Source organism: Watersipora subatra, chromosome 2 (assembly GCF_963576615.1).
Source record: "Watersipora subatra chromosome 2, tzWatSuba1.1, whole genome shotgun sequence".
NCBI classification, from domain to species: Eukaryota; Metazoa; Bryozoa; class Gymnolaemata; order Cheilostomatida; family Watersiporidae; genus Watersipora; species Watersipora subatra.
Window position 1 is genome coordinate 66,311,183 of NC_088709.1, and position 19,980 is coordinate 66,331,162.

The following is a 19,980-nucleotide window of genomic DNA, read 5'->3' on the forward strand; positions in this document are numbered from 1 at the left end:
ATTTACATAGACAGTTACACAAGAACACATATTCATAAAATTTTAAAATTCAAATTTTGAAACTGGCTCTAACAAGTAAATCATCACATGTGGCTAAGGAAGGAAGTGTAAGCATGATATTTCAGCTCTAAAGTGTTATTCTGTTTATACTAAGGATGTCTGTATATGCCTGCCTGTCGCGTCTGTCTGCAAATCTGGTTTTGATATATTAGTCTCTACTTTTTGTATCTGGTGTGTGGCTCACGTCCTGCATACATTTATTAGTCAAAGTCAGTTTTGCATAAAAATCAACATCACCATTTGCTAAGCCATCTTTTTACTAATGCGCTGTTAGCTGTCTCATGCTACATGTACTTCATCAGTGATATCCTATATCAAATAGACTGCTTCCATTGAACATCATCCCTTGTTACACAATAGCAAGTATTGGGTAGAATACAAATTCTACGCACTTCACTTTTAAGAGAAAATGACCCGTAAGGGTAGCACTGCCAAACAGGTAGGCCAGTTACATGTATATGATACATCTTTACTAAATACTGACATAAGTATGTGAAAGCTATAATTGTTGTGGTTTTCTACAAATTACACAAACTTGTAGAGGTACCTGATGTTCTCATTACTTATCCTTGTTTCTTTTAAGGAAATCCTAGAGAAAAAAATAATTCAATCAGATTAATGCTTTATTTGAGGCAATACTTCCCATCCCTACCACCTTGTTGTATGTAAGCAGTTTATGATTCAGTATCAATACTTCCCATCCCTACCACCTTGTTGTATGTAAGCAGTTTATGATTCAGTATCAATACTTCCCATCCCAACCACCTTGTTGTATGTAAGCAGTTTATGATTCAGTATCAATACTTCCCATCCCTACCACCTTGTTTTATGTAAGCAGTTTATGATTCAGTATCAATACTTCCCATCCCTACCGCCTTGTATGTAAGCAGTTTATGATTCAGTATCAATCCTCATCTCTACCACCTCTTTGCATATAGGAAGTTCATGTTTCATTACAAATGTTTCCCATCCCTAACACATTCTCGTATGTTTTAAAGGTCACTTAAAGGTAATAGGCATGATAAAATATCCCTTACTATAGCAAGAGCCGTGTCCTTCCAGAAGCCAGAGTTGAAAGTTGGAAAAACAGATTTTAGCATACAGGGTTCAAACTCGCAACTTTTAAAATGGTCCGACACTCTAACGGCTGTGCCAATTAATCACCCAGTGCCATAGATGAATAATTGTATGTATAGCTATTACGCCTGATGATCTCTCACAGGCATTAGACTACCTGGGTACAATTCTATCATTTAGTGGTCTTTAGCTGGAATTCACTAGTAAAAGGTGTCTCAGCTAATTTCAAATTTTATTTTAATTTAATTCTAAATTTTTATGACAGAAAGAGCTACAAGTTATAGGAGTTTTAGCGACCTTCTTATGACCCCCATGAGTAGAGAGAGCATTACGCTATTACATCAAAGTATCTTTCAATCATCCTGTGTTTTGCTTGTTGTTTTAAGCAAAACATAGAATTAGAAGTTGGCTCAAATGCGTCAAAAATTCTGGAAAAGACTCAGAATGTAGGCTTGAAAAGCTCGATATTTTGAACAATAAAGTTTTATAACATCTCAGGCAGCATATTTTTGTGCTATCCAAACTGCTGTCTTCAATTAGGAGTGCAGCCTTGGACTCCCTAATACATGCTCTCAACAATGATCTAACATTGAGTGTTTCACTGACTGTAATCATATAGCCAATGTAACTAGATTAGTTTAGTAAAATACTACTAGTAGTCACTGAGATCGCTGCATTATCATGACAGTCAACTTCCAGGCAGTGATGCCATATAAGAGAATGGGTAGTGGCCGTCGACATAGCTTGTCAAGGGATGACGACTCTTCCGATACAGGTCAGCCAAATTTTCTCTGCTTCTTTCTTTTCCTTTACTAGTTTTTACAAATTTTTGGTATTTTCAAATGTAAATGATTATTAAATCACCTGACTTCAAAATTTATAACCATTTTATTAATGACAAGATTTTATCTATTGTATTTTTCAGAGTGAAAACAATTTTGTGTTTTCGTTCATCACAAAACATGAAAAAAAAGTTTGCGATAAATCGTTAAAAAATGAAAATATAATGCTAGTGCAATTGTGACTAAATAGTAAAAATGCATTTGACGTGTAGAAGTATTTATTGATCTAAGATGTTAAATGAGTATTTTAAAGCTTAATTTAAAAGCATCCGCGTATCTCTCATAGGGAATTTGTTTTTTGCCAAAAATTATTAAGAGACTCTATTACAAGAAATTATTAAGACACTGCATGTAGCTATGCCATAGTTTTTTTAAAGATTGCAAGATTCTATAACCTGAGTTTAACGATTTCACATCCACCATAACTATTTTAGTATGCATGTTATTCTGAAATGTCATATGTCACATCACATTCTACCTGTATAGCACCTGCACGGTGTGGTTAAAATATAAAAAGCTTGTATTAATTTAAGACAATTTGATTACAAGTTTTCAAAATCTGTTCTGTTTTATTATTTGATAGAGCAAGCCATTGACCTTGAAAATAAGATATCTTTTACTTGCTTTCCAATAAACACCAAGTTTTTTTTTCCAAGCCAAATATCGGAAAATTTTAGGCACTTCTATATTTGTTAAAATGGTAAACGTGTGTCTACCTTTTTAAGAAAAACACACATTGCAAGAATTATGATGATGTTTAATAAACCCTAATATATCATGATGTCAGCATCAATTATATAAGACTTGTGATCCTAACACTGACGGTTGAATAAACTAATCCTAGCTAACCTATTTGGGAATTCTCACTTTCAAAATCTTTCTATTTTGGACGACCTGCTTTTACATGTAATATATAGATACGGGTTAAGTCAAAGGGTCAAATATTGCTAACTACTAGATGCCATCATCAATAACAAGGTTATTAAAGTAACCATGGCAACTTAACAACAATTATGTTATCACTTGATTGATTGGATATTTATATGTTGAGTTAAGAGTTCTTCAAAACTTTGAAGAACTCTTCAAAACACACTCATACTCACTATTAAAGAGAACTGTAATTATTTTATGTGTTAACTTCTTGGGTGTATGCAGCAAGCAATAAAAGGGCTCTGTTAGAAAAAAATGCACGATTTTGCAGCTAACCGATTGGAATATGGTGGAGTGAAGTGAAACTCCACCCATCTTATATGGAATATAGAATGGGCATTTGGATTAATATTTTTTGGTTTTCTGTTGATGCAGAATAACATTTCTATGTATATAAATCTCAAAGTCTGTGTGTTGCGCGTATGTCCAGATATAGAGATTGAAATCTAGCAACCAAAAATTTGTATTGCACTGGATTAGAACTTCAAACCACCAGCTCTCAGAGCAACAAACTAGCCCATTAAGCTACGTGATATACAATGGTTTCATTAAGCAAATAGTCATTACGCTGGTTAAAATACGCATAACAACGCTGTGCTACTTGCAACCCCACTAAGGCTTGCTTTAACGGCTTTTATTAGTAAGTTCAGCAATATACTAGCTTGCTCGAATTAGCCAATAGCAACTGCATTACCTACTATTGTTTATAAGCTGCTTTTATTACCTGTGCAATGCCGGACAATCAGCTATTTTTTTTGTATAAAATATAACATTGTTAAACAGAAAGCAGAATAATGTGGTATTATACTAATAATGTTGTAAGAGTTACACTGAATAGTATAGTGGATGTTGAAAAATATAGTGGATGTGTAGAATATTACTTGAGTTGTCTGCTCTCATTGTAGATACAATATGGTAATATAATAACTCGGTATATAAAAAATGTCACTTCTTTCTAATTTGACAATCAATATTAATTATCTTTTTTGACCTGTCTCTAGATGAAATACTTGATCATTATACAGTTATGTTCTAAGGTAGTTTTCTTACCTAAAAGAAGCCAAAGAAAATGCTTAACAATTGATTTCCTTGTTTGTAAGAGTTAAGTCTTCCTTGTAACAAGCTGAGTAGAAAACTTGTCAAGCTAAGCAAGTAAACTTGAAGATAATTAACTCTAGCTCATATCTGGGGCCGACTTGATATCAAATATCTTACTATCTCTTTATACGCAGTGTAAACCCTACCAGTCTTACAATAGCATAAGTCTTGGAGAGTGGTGAAATGTTATCTAAACATTTGTCTAGTCAACCTGTTAGATTTTCAAGCATGCAGCTCATCAGAAATAAATATTCTAAGTAATCTAATCTTTCTTCTAGAAACTCACCTCTATGGCCATGATGGTTTCTGTTTGTCCTCATTTTGACCTGATTCATTATAGAAATGGTAAAAGGAGTATGTACCTTCACGTACACAGAGTACTTTCACCTATAGATGGAGAAAGAACCAAAATTTTTGCTATAAAGCTTCTATTATCTAGCCATGCCGCTTCAAAACAATCCTCAGGCAATAACAATTTATAGCCTGAGGATTGTAATGATATACAGTATGATATGATCATCTACAAGTTGCAGTTTGAAAAATTGATAGATGTTTGCTGATCCTTTGCTCTGGCAATCTTTGATTTTATTCTTTTGTTTTTTCTCTATTCGTCTTCACGTCATGTGTTCTCCTGTTACATTTTCTCCACGAGTTAATTTTGGATTAAGTTGCTTTTGTATTAGTAGTTTATTACATTTAGATGGAAAACATGCCATTTGATTGGCTGTTGCTATTTTATAATATCATTGAACTATTAATTTGAAGGGCAGCATTTTGAACAAATAACTTGACACAGCATTGACTATTTGCCTGAGAGAACTAATAAACCAACAGCCTCACTTTGCTTAAGTTGAGGAAAAGAGAGAACATCTTTTTAAAGATAAAAATAAATTTTCAAACCTTATGTAACCATAATCGATTTAGAATTTGCTCGTAACTTTCAAAATGGTAATTATTATCTTATAAGAAAATAATACTTTTAAAATTCAAAAGTTACTTGCAAAATGATAATTATCATCCTATAAGAGAATAATACTTATAGAACTCAAAAGTTATTTTCAAAATTATATTTTTAGATCACGAGTATTCATTGCAATCCTATCATCATCTTCGTGATGAGACCTCTTTTGGCCTGAGGCGGAGAAATATTTCTAATAACGCTCAAAAGAATCCTCCAAGCAAAAAGGGCAAAGGAGAATATCCTCATAATCTAAGTACAAAGGCTATTTGCATAAACTTTGTCACTGTCGTTATATCAACCATTGGACTCATAGCCTTGGTTCTTGGCTACTGTTGTCTTGGTGGAGCGGTATTTCAGTGGCTCGAAGCTGATTCAGAAGAGGAAAATGTGCTAAATGACAGAAGACTTGTTGAAGCCCTGGTGAAGCAGCACGCTGCCAAGCTGTACACTCAGCTACAACAAGATGCGTCCAACCAGACTATTGACAGAGTCAGCATAATCAGTGATGTCCTAGATAATGTAAGCAGTGACGCTTTTGATGTAGCCCAAAACCAAAACTGGGATGGAATGCCTCAAGGAGACCCGCTATCTCTAGACTGGACTTTACCAGGAGCGATTCTCTTTTCTGTGACTACTATAACAACAATAGGTAAGCTTGATGTTATAAGCCACAGTTGGTAACATTAAATGGTATCTGGCGACAGGTGAGCCGATAAATTTTACTGAAACTAGAAGTTTCATATGTTTGGAGTTTGATTTAGAGTTGAGTTTCCTCAGTTCAATATATATACATCTCAGCATTTGTCATCCAGATGTCCGGTTACAGGGATAAAGTTTAAGGAATGAAAAATCTGCTTGGCACTAGATTTGATCTCAAAACCTCCAGTTTTCCATACAGGTGTACTACCCACTTACTACAGTGGTAGTGTACAAAGTAGCAATTGCTTGAGAAATACTAGTATAACATCTACATAACGTCATGGCGCGACGTGACGTCATGACGTCATGACGCGACGTCATGACGCGACGTCATGACGCGACGTCATGACGCGACGTCATGACGCGACGTCATGACGCGACGTAATGTAAAGCTGGCTTCATGGCCCTTACTATAAGTTACCAGCTTAAACTACTCAAATTTATCTGGTAAATAATTTATTACCCTTGCAACGCCGAGCCTTCTGCTTGATATATATACATACATGTATATATATATATATATATATATATATATATATATATATATATATATATATATATATATATAGATAGATATATATATATATATATATATATACATACATGTATATATATATAGATAGATAGATATATACATATATATACATACAGGTATATATATATACTAGTATATGTTTTTAAGGTGGATTTTGGATAAAAGCAAGAGATACATGTAATGTGTAGCTCCACATCAACTATTTATACTGAACAATGTTAGTATAGAAGATGGGCTATTTTTGTAGCATTAACAAAATCTTTAGAATTCAACTGTAATAACAGAATTAGATTGCATGATCACTACATACATGTAGTTCAATTTATCTGGGTCATTTTGCTGGCGCCAAGCAAATCCTTACCAGTTGACTTGAGCAGAAGTTATATATATAAATATACTAGCCTTTGCCACACTTGTATATTACCTAATCAAAATCCCAGGGCACAAATTTAAGAGCTGTACATCCTCTGCCAAAGCAGTGCATCTTCAAAATTGTTGTGGGTCTGTGTACATCAACACACGACCCCTAAATGATATTAGGCCTATTAATATTTCTAACCCAATTGAGAGCCTTTGGCAAACCAACCTAAAAGGTTGCTCTGATTTAAGTAATAATCAAATGTTGGTACCGGGTGGCTACACCAAAATACGTGAAGAAAGTGACAAACAACATGTGGGGGAAAATGTCAGGTGGTTCTTCAAAGCAAAGGCTTTCTCACTAAATATTAGTGAGACAGTTTTTTACCCCAACAGTCCTTTTCAAGGCCACCGATATTATTCAACAGTTGTTTTATTGCTAGGGTAGTAGTTTTATTAATTTCAGTGAGTTGTGTAGTGTTTGTTAGAATATTTGGTTGCTCCATCTTAAAAGTAGTACACAATGTCATTTTTGAAAATGGTATGCTGTGACATTTCTAGATGGATTGTGAATTGCTATGCATTTAAATAACTTTAAATAAAATATTTAGATTTTACGAATTTTTTTTTTCATTTCAAGCATAGGTTTTCTAAACATATGTACTTTTGCGAGATTTGTCTTAAAACTAGCTGGTTAAATCTAAAATAAAAAAGTGGATGTCTCGACAAATTCAAAGCGCCATTGTTTTCAACTCAACTGTAAGAGCGAAAATACATTTCCCAATTTCTTTACTTTTGTTAACTTTTACCAGGTTATGGATTTATAGCTCCCAAAACCTCAACAGGCAGAATTATATGCATATTTTACTCGGTCTTTGGAATACCTATCACCATGTTGGCCATAGCCAATCTCGGGCTCTGGTTCGCTCGTCAAGTACGGAAAGTACACAAAGCCATCTCTAAGTTTCGAAAGAAAAAAACTGATGAAAGTAAGGTGGCAGAGGTAAGGTCAGCAGATATTTTTCCAGAATTACAAACAGAAAAAGAAATAAAGTGGTATTCATGTTTTTTACTTTATTTATTGAAAAATTTAAAAAGAGCAGAAGGTAATGCGGTCTTATTATTGACTGATGACAGACAGCATCAGCTAGCTTTGCATCATGACATGTAGGTTTTGAAGGTTGCAACAGGCAAATAGTGTGTGCTTGTAACCCGAGTAATATAATGATATACAGTATGATATGACCGTCTACACATGTGTACTTATAATAACCTATTAAAATCAACTAATAGCTTATAACCTGAGGATAGTAATAATATACAGTATGATATGATCATCTACACGTGTATACTTATAATAACCTATTGAAATCAACTAATAGCTTATAACCTGAAGATTGTAATGATATACAGTATGATATGATCATCTACACATGTATACTTATAATAAACTTAGCACTTGTGATGATTCAATTTATAACTTTTATAACTCCATTTATAACTTTTTCAGGTGCCAGTCATCATATCACTAATAATCATGGTCGGATATATTCTGGGCGGAGCAGCCCTTTTCTCTGAATGGGAGAAAAACATAAGCTTTATAGATGGCGCCTATTTCTGTTTTGTTACTCTGACTACAATAGGATTTGGCGATTTGGTAAGTGTCAGCGCAATATCTTGTTGACTTCAACAGACCCTGCATCACGAGAAGCAAATATAATACAGTGAAGAACAACACTATACAAATTGAGTTTATGTGACAAAAATTTGAGCTTTCTTAACTTCTCTGTTACTATTTAATTTATATCATGCAATAAAATTCAAAATCTGCATTGTAAATAAAATGCATAGTGCATTAGGACTAATGTCATATACAATTCATCATTTATACAGTATAAAAATGTTTGTATCCTTACACAAAATGGTATGGGATAATATAAAGAAATTACATTTAAAATCATAGCTATACATTATCTACCACATAGTTATTGTATAGCTACTATATAGCTATCAGCTATAGCTACTATATAGCTATCATATAGTTTTACATTTGCTATTGCTCTTGCCATTAATTTCAGAAGGGCCTACCGAGTTCATAAAACTCCACAAGGCATTAGATTACTTTCTCCGCACAAATTCTACGTGTAGTAGCTGCAGATTATATTTGCTAAATCAAGGGTTTCAGCAACATTCATGGATGTGTAGTGCAGCTGTAAAATGCTGATTTGAGAGTTTTTTTGCAGATTTAATAATTTGACGCTTTCAAATCTGTAGTAATACTCATAACCTCAACATAATTGATCATTTTTGGTGTGTGTGTATTATACCAAACTATAATCGATTGTATCAAATTTCCTTACACATCTAAAAGTGGAAGACTTAATAAAAAGTTGGTTTTTCAGCCAATACTCAATGATATTTTAACAAAAGGTTTCACACAATTGAGTAACTGTTTCTAGTAATGTGAGAGTTTTTCTCAAAAATGGGCTGGCTTGTCATAAAAATGCTTCACAGTAGTCAAGGCTTATTAGCCCATATCTACGAGGAGACAACTGACATTTTCACCCTCGAGTTATACAGTGATTGCACTTTTCCAAAAACACAATCTATGTCATATCCTTTGTGAAACAACCGGGAGCAATTTTGTTTATGCAATCAGGGCACCTTTGAGCAGCTACCACATGGATAATAGTTCTTTTAAATGCTATAGGTGCCAGGTGTTTACTCAGGAAAAGGTGATTGGATTCCAGAAGAAGACGGAAGCCGGTCAGGAGGAGATGCACTAAAACTAACTATATGTGGTGTTTATCTTTTCTTCGGCCTCTCCCTGCTTGCCATGTGTATGGATCTGATGAAAGAGGAGGTCAGAGCTAACTTCCTGTGGCTTGGCTATCGAACAAACTTAATGACGCAGCGATCAGCTGAAGAGGTCATTGAGGATTACATAGCTCAGCAGACAGGCGGCTAATGTGCATTTCGAATGATTCCCACTTTTATGTAAATACAATCATGTTTTATATTTATACTGAAAATAAACATACAATTAGCTTTGGAGTTGCCTGTTCATTAAAAAGATAACTACTGAAGAATGTAATTTGTTTGGCAGCACTACCTATGCGTTGCAGATTATAACCAAGCAAAGAGTAAGGTAAGAATTTATTAAAGCAAACTGCAATACAGTGTAGTTAAACTAATCAATGCTTAAGTTGTAAAAATGTTAGATTATGCAATAATATCACAAAAAGGTGCCAAACATAAGGAATGTTGATGAGCTTGCAAAAACAAGAGATTAAAAAATGCCAAATGTGAGAGATTGTCATTCATGGTAAAAAATATTTTAATTAAAAACTACAAATATAATTGGTAAAATTAGCAATAAATTATAAACTAAATCCTTAATTATAAAAATCCATTAGTGTAATGATACACTAAAGCAGTGCATTTGTGTTAGTGAGTATTCTTACGCATGGTTAGTTGGCTTTGCCTCATAAAAAATGAATAGCTTTAAATAGGAAAATTATCATCACATAACGATGACATCATTACTAGATCATCACCTAATAACAACCATCACTGATAACATTTATGATATCATCGTGACTTGGATGTCATCATTAGCACTTTGTGATGACATCATTAGCACTTTGTGATGACATCATTAGCATTTTGTGATGACATCATTAGCAGTGTGATGACGTCATTACTTTGTGATGAGATCATCACTTTTTGATGACATCATTAGCACTTTGTGATGATATCATAGTTTAATGACAACATAAAACATGACAACATAATTTGACCGTGAGGATAAAAACCAATCGTCCTGCTGCTGTATAAACTAATATCATCAACTAGGTAGTCTATTTTGTAATTCCTTCTTCATCATCTCCCAAGATTTTACAAACATGAGCTTGCTTGGTGCTGCGGAGGGCGCGCAGAAGTGAAGAGTAAGCACGGCTCCCCCGGTGTACTATCAGATCCAGCAGTTTAACACACATGAGAGAGCGAGACTTTTCCGCTGATATCGTCTGCACATCGTCTTCTGATAATATTCTGTAAATGAAAGTGTAGCCGCAGCTCATATAGTAAGCAAAGAGTGGAATCACAGAGATTAGGTTTAGCAATGTATCTGCCAAGTATGTCTAAGGTTTAAGTCTTTAAGATTTAAGGTTTAAGTCAATAAAGAATGCTGAAACCCTGTTAAGTTTTTTGTGACAAATTTCAGATGATGTTTCCTGCCTACTTATCTGCAACACAAGTCATCAGTACAAAAGAGATTTATTGTTTCATTCTTATTAGTTACTAGTTGAATGCCCGGCATTGCACGCGTAATAAAATACTAACCCAATGAATAACTTACCTTGTAAGCAAGTAAACTAAATCTTCACTAAAGCAATGGCGGCATCTTGAGCTAAATAATCGTTACGCGTAACGATCAACAGTGCTAGTTAATAACCTCACAGCGCTTCAAGTGTGGATATTTTAATCAATGTAATCACAGTCATTCTTTGCTACGGTCAGATGACAAAATGGTAGTGTAGTGGTTTAGATCAATAGTTTTCAGACCTGAAGGTACCGAGAGCAAATCCTCCGCAAAGTGGATTTTTCATTACTAGATTTCGCTGTAGCTTATAGATGATAATTATAAATTAATTATTATACTAATTATATATTTATGTTTGTAGAGATAAACATACACGATTTGAAGCAATAATTGGAGTGCAGCTGTGAGACCGTGAGACAGTGTCGTTGCAATAGAGCAATGAAGGTGATTAGAGAGGAAAGGTGAGAAATTTTTAAAAACTTCAGCCATAATTTCATGGCATTAAATGACCATCCAAATCTATAAGGGCTTTTTAAATTACCATGGCAACACGACATAACTCTAAAAATCACGCATAGTGATTGGTTCATGGTTATAATACAGCAATCTCCAATAACCATATGACAAATATATGGCGCTGCTGCTGAATTCCACATCAAAACTGGAAAGCAAGGATACCAGCTTGTTGCGCTAATAAAATAATCTTTATAGCACGTAAAGAAAAGGGGATAAACCTGAATTAGCTCCACTGTATGATGGTTTAGGACAATTCAATCAAGTTAATAAGAAATATAACCAAAGCCTTGTTAACTAACAATCTTAACTTATGTCGTATGTTAACTATTTTATGGTGACATCGATCAAATTGGTACAACATATATACTAGTAGTCACCATAGCTACTAACCAACCTGAAGATCATTTCAAGTAAAATATTTAAACTCGGATTGAATAAAATCCAACAAGTACAATGTTCAGAGTACTTGACAGAACAAAAACAATCTGGTATCCTGCCTCCTAAAGAAAAGAGTAACGGATCTTACTTGTCAGAAAGAAGACTTTTAAGAAGGAAGCGAGGCATCATCTCTTCACAGAGAGCATCACGATTCTGAGTCAGCTTGCGCTTATGCTCGACGGCCATCATGTCAGCACCTCTTCCAGCAGCAACCAATCCCTAAATGGAGCAGCATATTATAAGGAGAATAAAGCGAGGTATCAGACATATTGGAGAATAATATTACAGGCATTAGATAAGGACAACTGGAAATGATAGGCAAAAAGTATAAAGCCTGGTTCCCATATACGCCACAAGCACTGGCGACAGCGCCGCATGGCTATCAGCGGTGAAATGTGAACCTACGCGTCGAGTACCGCGGGTAGATGCCAGCGGTCAACGCAAGAGTTCAGCGCTGTTCAACTTTCGCGAACAGCCACAGGCAAAACCTTCCCAAAATGCACTGTACAGGTGAAGGTCAGTACTTTCGAGACAGTATGGCTAGCGGCCATTTTTACGCTATCGCCAATGACGCAGCTTTATATAAACATTAGCCGCTGAGCCTAGCGCTGCAAGTGTTTTGCTGTGTGATATGATATTACCACCGGGATTTCACACAGCATGGGAATCAGGCTTTAGATGGATGGTCAGTAAGGAAATGATAGAAGGTGGTGGCGGATGAAAAAAAGCCGATGGTAAAATGCACTTGTGCGCAGAAACAGATGGTAGCAGATAAAAAACTAGAACGGGTAACGGGTGGTTGCGAAACACATGATGGTTCAGTGGAAACTGATCCAGGCTATACAACGCAGGTACCACACAAACCATTCAAGTACGTAAAGCAGATGATGTAATATTGGAAGTGAAGCTAAACAATGAGGTAAACAAGTCAGCATCATATGAAGCTGATAACAAATGTAACCTTAGTAACACACATAGACACACACAGAGATAAGCCTCCTGTCATCAGAATACTCAGGTATCGGTCATACAATTTGACGTTTAAGTAACATGTGATAGGAATGAATGATTTACAGAGTTATTCATTCAATGCTTCACACCATATGAACATTGTTATCAACACACACTTACTAAAATCAGCAAACTGTCACCATGTGCAGAACAATGCATGGCTTATGTTTTACAATGTGCAGTAGTAGAAAAACTAACACCCTACTACTGATATATCAACTAGTGCTGGGCACGAATACTTTTTGGCCAACGAGTTTTTTGGGTATCGGGTTTGTTGGTACGGGTTTTATGTCTAAAATTTTCAAACATCAGACATATCTTAAAATTTACAATGCAATTATAATTCTATTCAATTTAATTATTATTGTTTACTATTTTCTATCGACCGATATTCGTGCTCGCAGCGTCAACAGGAGGACAGTGCTTAGAACGCATGGTGCAATAGACTTTTTGTCCACTCTACTCGACGAATCCGTGTACAAAAACCCGAGCTCGCGAGATCAAAATGCCCAAAATTTCTATTACTCGAGAGAAGATAAACCCGCAAGTACAACAAGTTTTATTACCCGTGCTCAGCACAAATATCAACCAAAATTAATCTATTTAATTATGCCGCATGGCATAGCCCCACAAGTTTCAGTCTCGGTCTATTTATACTTTAACTGCTCTTCAATATAAGATCTACCTGCAATGAGTTCTCTAGCGCTGTAATTTGAGACCCAATTAGCAGCTTCTGATCATTTCGCAGCTCACCATCATCGTTGATGACCTCATAGAGACCTTCAAGATTCTGCATGGCATCTTCATACGGTAGGAGTCGTGCTGACTTGTCAGCGGCTCGCTCAATCAGCCTATCATAAAACAATATTAATATGACTCACTTCTATTTCTTAAAAACAACAATGTGGCTCACATAATCACTACGTTCCCATGACGCAGTTAACCATAACACAGTTCGCATCATCCGCAAATGTAAGTGGCCAAAATCTGCAAAAAAGTGCATTTTGTTACAAGCAAATTATTACTGAATGTTGCGAAAAGATGAAAACAGTACCGGCGGATAAAGCGCAAGAAAATATCGCGCAAGCTATTCCATTTTGAACATTTTCCACACTTCAGTCGCTCTGATTTCGATTTGAGCAGTTCTGATGCAAATGCACCGCTGTGACTTCTGGCATAAAAATCATTATCTTTTTTAATAAAGTACCTGTGCTAATCCGTGTTAAACACTTATCACACAGTAACTCAACATGCTCATAACTCCAAGTTCACATCATGGAAGCAGTGGTAGGAAGAGATAGTTACAAGTTTTTTATACAAGAGAAACCTATCAATTACTTTACATGACTACAGCTAGCAGCCCTGGTTAAAAGTACATATTCTGCCATTGGCAGTTCCCTCGTCTCATGCAATTTCTTAGGTAAAACATTTTATGAGTCTTTTTAGGGAGGGTACTGAGTTGGTTTACTATTGCCTGATTGAGGTTTACTGTCAAGGTTATCTCCCTTAGCGAATTAGCGTGGGGGCAGTTGTGGTTGGATGCCATTTCTAACACCTCCAACCTAATGATCATAAGTCAGCGCCTCAGCTACTGAACTGCGGCAGCAGCCTCTTCACCGGTTACAAGGTTTAAGAAGTTGTTGATATAAGAATGACCACGAGCCAACAGTGACATGTGTACACCAGAAGACTATTCACAGCATGCCATGAGCCTACGGGATCAGAAATTCTCTACAACTCAACAAATCAATCCGACAGCAAATGTGTCAACAACCCAAATAAAGGCAACAAACCAAATAAATACATCAATATTAATTGACATAATGATGACCTTGTGGCATGGTCATCATCTTACTACTATATGACAATAAACTACAATATAATACTATTTGTTTTGTTTTTTTGAGCATGAGTATGATGCAAACAACTCCCTTTTTAAAATTTTGAATGAGGAGACAAGCTACCACCGCCAAATTATTTAAACACAGACATCTACTGTAATGCCTTTGCGTGTAAGTTTACAATACTGTAAGATAGCACCCGATGCACTCTATACAGCTATACTATCCGCACCCGATGCACTCATCAGAGAAATAAGCACAAATAAAGATGCGACAAAGGCAGAAGTCAAATCAAAGAACACAAATCAAATGTAAAAAGGTCTAAATGTAAATTTTTTTAACCAATAGTATAGTTGAACTTTAAGAAATCCAGTATGTTAAAAATATTCGGCTCATTCTAAAAGATACTTGACCAATCGAAATGCAAAACCAGAGTCACTAACTAAAGAATAAACAAATATAATGAGTAGAACTTTTGGTATATTCCACTTACCTTTTTGAAACCTTAGCATGCAAAATAGAACAAACAGAAAGCCTTTTATCACAAAGATTACCTGACAAGCTTTGAGTTGGAAGTAAGTTTCGCTACTTCCTGCACAGTCTGGCCAGCATTGTCCTTTATTTCGACGCTCGCCTTATTCTTGAGTAATACCTTGATAAGGTCCAGACACTCACTCGAGACAGCATGGTGTAGGGCTGTGCGTCCCTTTGCATCCTGCGCGTTAATGTTTATACCATGGGCTATCAGCAATAGGCTCTTCTCAACACGCTGCAGACAGTGAAAAAGTAGGTTGACTACAACTAATTTCTTTAACTGATGAATAGCACTAGAGCCTACAATTTCTTTTTTTGTCTAACATAAGATAATGACTTTTCTTTCACAGGTTTCCTAATTCAACCAAACACATGCATAGACCATCCAGAATGTTTGCAAGCAATAATAATCCATTAGACTACGCGTGCAAGTAAATATTAAATTTAGGCTCACAAAAAGCAGCCAGACAAATAAAAAAGGCTTCTAGAGAGAAGATTGCAGGTCAGAAAACATTGCATCTCATCAAAACTCAACCACACTCATTTTTGGCTTCAACTAAAAAATTTTACCTCTGAAGACCGAGGAAGCTGCCCATCTGACCTCAGGGTGACCATGAGGCCAGTCTTTCCGTTTGATGACACGCAATTGGTGTTACAACCAGCATCTGTCAGAAGGTTCAAAGCAGCTAATGAGTTGGGAGATTCCGACATCATGCAATAAATCAGGGGAGTGTTTCCTTCGGCATCATACACATCTAATAGGGGTTGGTACCTCAGAATTAGTTCCAATCCTTCAATAAATCCCAAAGCCTCAAACAGAGCTGTCTGTCCTCGGCTATCTCGTATGTCAACATCACAGCCTCTTTCGAGCAAGTACTTAATTCTATTTTTTGCTCTCACAGCAACGGATCTGTGCAAAGCGGTATCACCACCAGCACCTCGTGCATTTATGTCACAGTCTTTGTGTTCAAGAAGAACATCAATGATTTCCAACATGCCATCTTTGCCGCTCTTGGGGTCATGCGCTGTGTACGGATCAACTGCAGCGGCAGCAACTAGAGGAGGATCACCATGCTTGGAGAGACTTTTTAAATCACAGCCTAATTTGAGTGCTTCTAACAATGTAGATTTGTTGCCTTTAACTAATGATGAATGCAGAAGAAGATTAGCGTTTTGCTGTTTCAGATGGTTTGATTTGTGTTTTTCTGACATTTTGGAGAATTCCGTCGCTAACGCAAGCTCAAATGCCTCTAGAATAAAAGTAGAGCACCTTAAAAATAACTTAATTGAATTCAAACAAAGAATAACAAATACCATGTGTGCCTACCACCATCAACCATTTGATACATAAGCACACATTTTACTCTCTATACCGATTACAGCTCTGTTCAATGATGAAAACTTTATATTAAAATTCTTACGTTTTTGGTCGCATGAATGTAGCATAAATACCCAGATTTGGAGGTAATCATTTATGGATTTGTTGACTTTTTGGACCCAGTTTTTAAAAACCGTGATTCAACAAATGTGTGGTTGAATGTTTTTAGCATGGTCATCATCTTACTACTATATGACAATAAACTACCAATATAATATTATTTGTTTGGTTCATTTGAGCATGGGTATGACGCAAACCAACTCTTTAAGATTTTACATGAAGAGACAAGCTACCACCGCCAAATTATTTAAACACAGATATACTCTGTAATGCCTTTGCGTGTAATTTTACAATACAGCTATACTGTAAGACCAATGATAAGAATATTATTGTGAGTATTAGCTAGAAAGTATTCTTAAACTAGTAGAAAAAACTGAAACCTTAGCCTTTGTACATAATACTTGTTATACTTATTTGTTCTAGAAAACTTGAAATACTTACAAGTCAAAACTGTCCAATCAGATGAGCTGACTAACAGTTGGGCTATGCTTGATATAATTTTAATTCAACATAAAGTTCTACACGACATTCTATTAAAACCTTCATCATGAAAGTTAGTGCTCTATTCAAATGGTTTCAAGTGTGGTCTGATTTTTTAAATTAATTTTGGTAACTAAAAATGTGACTGCAAAAAAAGCTTTGCAAAAAAAGCTTACACAAAAATTCAAAAACTGTGTACTTGCATTCCGAACAAAAATACAACTCCAAGGGATATGCTCTTGCGATCATGAGCTGATTTTGAATTTTCAAGTTAATTTGTGTGATGGCTGCACACCCATATAGACCTACAGCCATAAAGAGGGTAAGAACCTGTAACACTTGCCAAAACTGAACAATCAGCTGAGCCGATTAAAAGTTAGGCTGTGCTCATTAGAGTGTTCTTTACCCAAAGGTATTTAATTTAGATCAAAGAGAGTTTGAACAAAAGTATATTCTTTTGCAGTAACAAGATTCAGCCATTTCTTGTTTATAAACCAAACCACTATGCTTAGGATCAAGCCTGGGAATAGTTACACCCTTTATGCTGCCACAGCCAATAGTACAATGCAATTGCCTAACAAAAAGAAAACTATTCTCCCTGAAAAATTAATGTCAGCATTAATGTTGCCGTGAGATGGTAGCCTAACTGTAGTCTTTTAAGAATCATAAGGTAATCAATTTTGTATTAGGTATGCACCAGCATGCTATGAGACATTGTGTGAAAATCAGGAAAACCAAATTATCTATATATTGAATATAGATAGAATCTTTCAGAGCCAACTCAAAATGCAAGCTGATTAGAACACGCTTATAAGTGTATCAAAAGCCAATTTGATACTAGCTCAGATCTCAAGCATAGCAGGCAATTATTTCCTAGGCCGCATTGTATGCACTCCAAAAAAGACAAGTACGTCTACAGGGCTTGTAAAATATAATCCCTTTAAGTTCACCACTAATGTTATCGAAGGTTTCCTACTGACGAGTTGACTTCTGAAAATTATGCACAAATGTTGGGACAATCTTTGCTGCACTGTGTAAATAGCAAGAGTTAACATGTTTCTGGAGAGGGCATCCTAGTCCCACATTTTGTTGATTACTGGACTGCATATAGTGAATTTTGTGGTGTTTTGCCATCACCTGAGTGTAGGAGTCGCCTGCTTAGTGTGACAAGTGTAGATGAGCTAAAAAGCTTGTGCTCTTTTGGACCTGTTGCAGCAACTCTGTATCTCATCTACTCGGAAGAGCTATGAACTTTTATAACAGGCTGTAAGTTGCGGAGCTAACCAATTATATTGAGTAAGACAGGTTAAATCATTGCACTTTATTTAACATTAGCAGTAAACCAAATGCGAAGGCTGGCAAACCATAGTGATCAACACCAATTAACAGAGTGATGAATGGTAATACACTAAGTTATGCCGTTGAAATGGTGAAAAGGATTGTGGAATAGATAAGATTATTACAAGTAGTCTGACTCTACTGGCTCTGCTCTAAGCAGTAATAAATGTTTTCAAACAAAACAAAAATATGCACTTACTAGTGATTTGCGCTATATAATTTCTCCAATAACAAATCTGTATGCTAAAGTACATTTCAATGCACACCTGTTACAGGGATGTTACACATCTGCTACTGCGCACAAAGACTACTTCATTTATGACTTTGTTAACCATTATGCAGCCAAGCTAAAAATAAACTAGGCAAGAATCTCATAAAACCGTTGCATATATATGAGCAATTTTTATTGTGGTAATCAATAGTCATATTTTACAATATGTTTTCCACAAGGTACCACGGCAAGTAAACTAACTAAAAAGCGGTGTACAACAAAAAAATAAAAAGGACCGCAAAGAAACTATAGTCTAACTAAAAAACTAGTGAATAGTCTAACTAATATAATAATATTAGAACTGAATGCATAAAATATGTAAAACGCAAGCTTGCGGATTGATATGAGTATTGTTTAAACAAAAAGTGGACAAATAATAGCTCAGTGAAAATAGTATTGCATGTACTTATATACATGTATATTTGTATGTACTTACTTGCTGCAGTTATACTGGCCAAACAGAAATATTGAACATCTAACAGCAAAGTACCTAGCACGACACTCCCCGTGTTTGCCTAGATGTTACAATAATTATTGCAGAGATGCAAAATAATGGGAACAAATGCGCCATATGTCTTATCTCTTGATTAATCTATTTGAACGAATTCTACCGCTGAATTTTCTTTGAGGAAACTTTCACATGTTAATTTTAAAAACTTGACGCTATTTTTAATTAATGCTAAAGGTGACCAGTTAAATGATGCTTTAAATGAGTATGAGCTACCGCCACCCACGCACTTTTCTCAGATTACTATTAGATTGGTTGACAAATTATAGTTATACCTTGACCACTTTGAGAAAAAAACCGTTGTGACTTGTTGGTTACATTTCCAAAATTGGAACTATAAGGAGCTGCCGTCGAGAACGGGATACAGAGGCATTTTTGTGGCATAAATGTTACAAAAGTTCCATCGGCCTGCCTCGCACAGGAGAAAAGCAAATGACGGTTGAGGAGTTTCAGCATCGATCGGTACAATCTTCGCCAAATATCGACTCGTCTTCAGACGTAGTCGCCTTTCAACGAGACGACAACCCCTACAACAATTAGGCATTTTTAGGATACATGTACATGTATGTCTGAGCTCTTGTCAGAAAAATAACTCGACCAAGATGCTATCAAAACAGGATCTGTCAACAAAAGGATAAATAGGAAAGTGAATGGACTAAAAATTCTATGTAGAATAAACCATAAATGTTAGGAAACACTCTTTAGCTAATACTATTTGGTGA

General features: G+C 35.6%; 3 protein-coding genes across 3 annotated transcripts; 2 read left to right on the forward strand and 1 right to left on the reverse strand.

Moving 5' to 3' along the window:
- Positions 1-1,818: 1,818 nt before the first annotated feature.
- On the forward strand, positions 1,819-8,091 carry LOC137388462 (potassium channel subfamily K member 5-like). Its single transcript, XM_068074948.1, has 4 exons — positions 1,819-1,912; positions 5,084-5,617; positions 7,372-7,567; positions 8,070-8,091. The coding sequence occupies exons 1-4, from the start codon at positions 1,819-1,821 to the stop codon at positions 8,089-8,091; spliced, it is 846 nt and encodes a 281-aa protein (XP_067931049.1).
- A 5-nt stretch (positions 8,092-8,096) lies between these two features.
- On the forward strand, positions 8,097-9,527 carry LOC137388315 (two pore potassium channel protein sup-9-like). The gene is made up of 2 exons (XM_068074802.1): positions 8,097-8,216; positions 9,270-9,527. Exons 1-2 carry the CDS (start codon positions 8,097-8,099, stop codon positions 9,525-9,527), a joined length of 378 nt encoding a protein of 125 aa, XP_067930903.1.
- A 174-nt stretch (positions 9,528-9,701) lies between these two features.
- On the reverse strand, positions 9,702-19,767 carry LOC137387504 (putative ankyrin repeat protein RF_0381). Its single transcript, XM_068073943.1, has 6 exons — positions 19,534-19,767; positions 15,794-16,473; positions 15,244-15,458; positions 13,534-13,699; positions 11,926-12,056; positions 9,702-10,612 (listed from the first exon to the last, which is right to left on the reverse strand). Exons 1-6 carry the CDS (start codon positions 19,712-19,714, stop codon positions 10,420-10,422), a joined length of 1,566 nt encoding a protein of 521 aa, XP_067930044.1. The 5' UTR covers positions 19,715-19,767; the 3' UTR covers positions 9,702-10,419.
- Between the last annotated feature and the right edge of the window lie 213 nt (positions 19,768-19,980).

What these genes read in the sequence shown, in the direction of transcription:
- LOC137388462 (XM_068074948.1), top strand. Translation starts at nt 1,819, where the DNA reads ATGACAGTCAACTTCCAGGCAGTGATGCCATATAAGAGAATGGGTAGT. An exon ending in TGACGACTCTTCCGATACAG is followed by an intron (nt 1,913 to 5,083) that starts GTCAGCCAAATT and finishes TTATATTTTTAG; the next exon opens with ATCACGAGTATTCATTGCAA. An exon ending in GACTACTATAACAACAATAG is followed by an intron (nt 5,618 to 7,371) that starts GTAAGCTTGATG and finishes AACTTTTACCAG; the next exon opens with GTTATGGATTTATAGCTCCC.
- LOC137387504 (XM_068073943.1), bottom strand. Translation starts at nt 19,714, where the DNA reads ATGCTGAAACTCCTCAACCGTCATTTGCTTTTCTCCTGTGCGAGGCAG. An exon ending in TCCAACTCAAAGCTTGTCAG is followed by an intron (nt 13,700 to 15,243) that starts GTAATCTTTGTG and finishes GTTTTATGATAG; the next exon opens with GCTGATTGAGCGAGCCGCTG. An exon ending in CGCTAGAGAACTCATTGCAG is followed by an intron (nt 12,057 to 13,533) that starts GTAGATCTTATA and finishes TGCTCCATTTAG; the next exon opens with GGATTGGTTGCTGCTGGAAG.
- LOC137388315 (XM_068074802.1), top strand. Translation starts at nt 8,097, where the DNA reads ATGGTCGGATATATTCTGGGCGGAGCAGCCCTTTTCTCTGAATGGGAG. An exon ending in CAATAGGATTTGGCGATTTG is followed by an intron (nt 8,217 to 9,269) that starts GTAAGTGTCAGC and finishes TAAATGCTATAG; the next exon opens with GTGCCAGGTGTTTACTCAGG.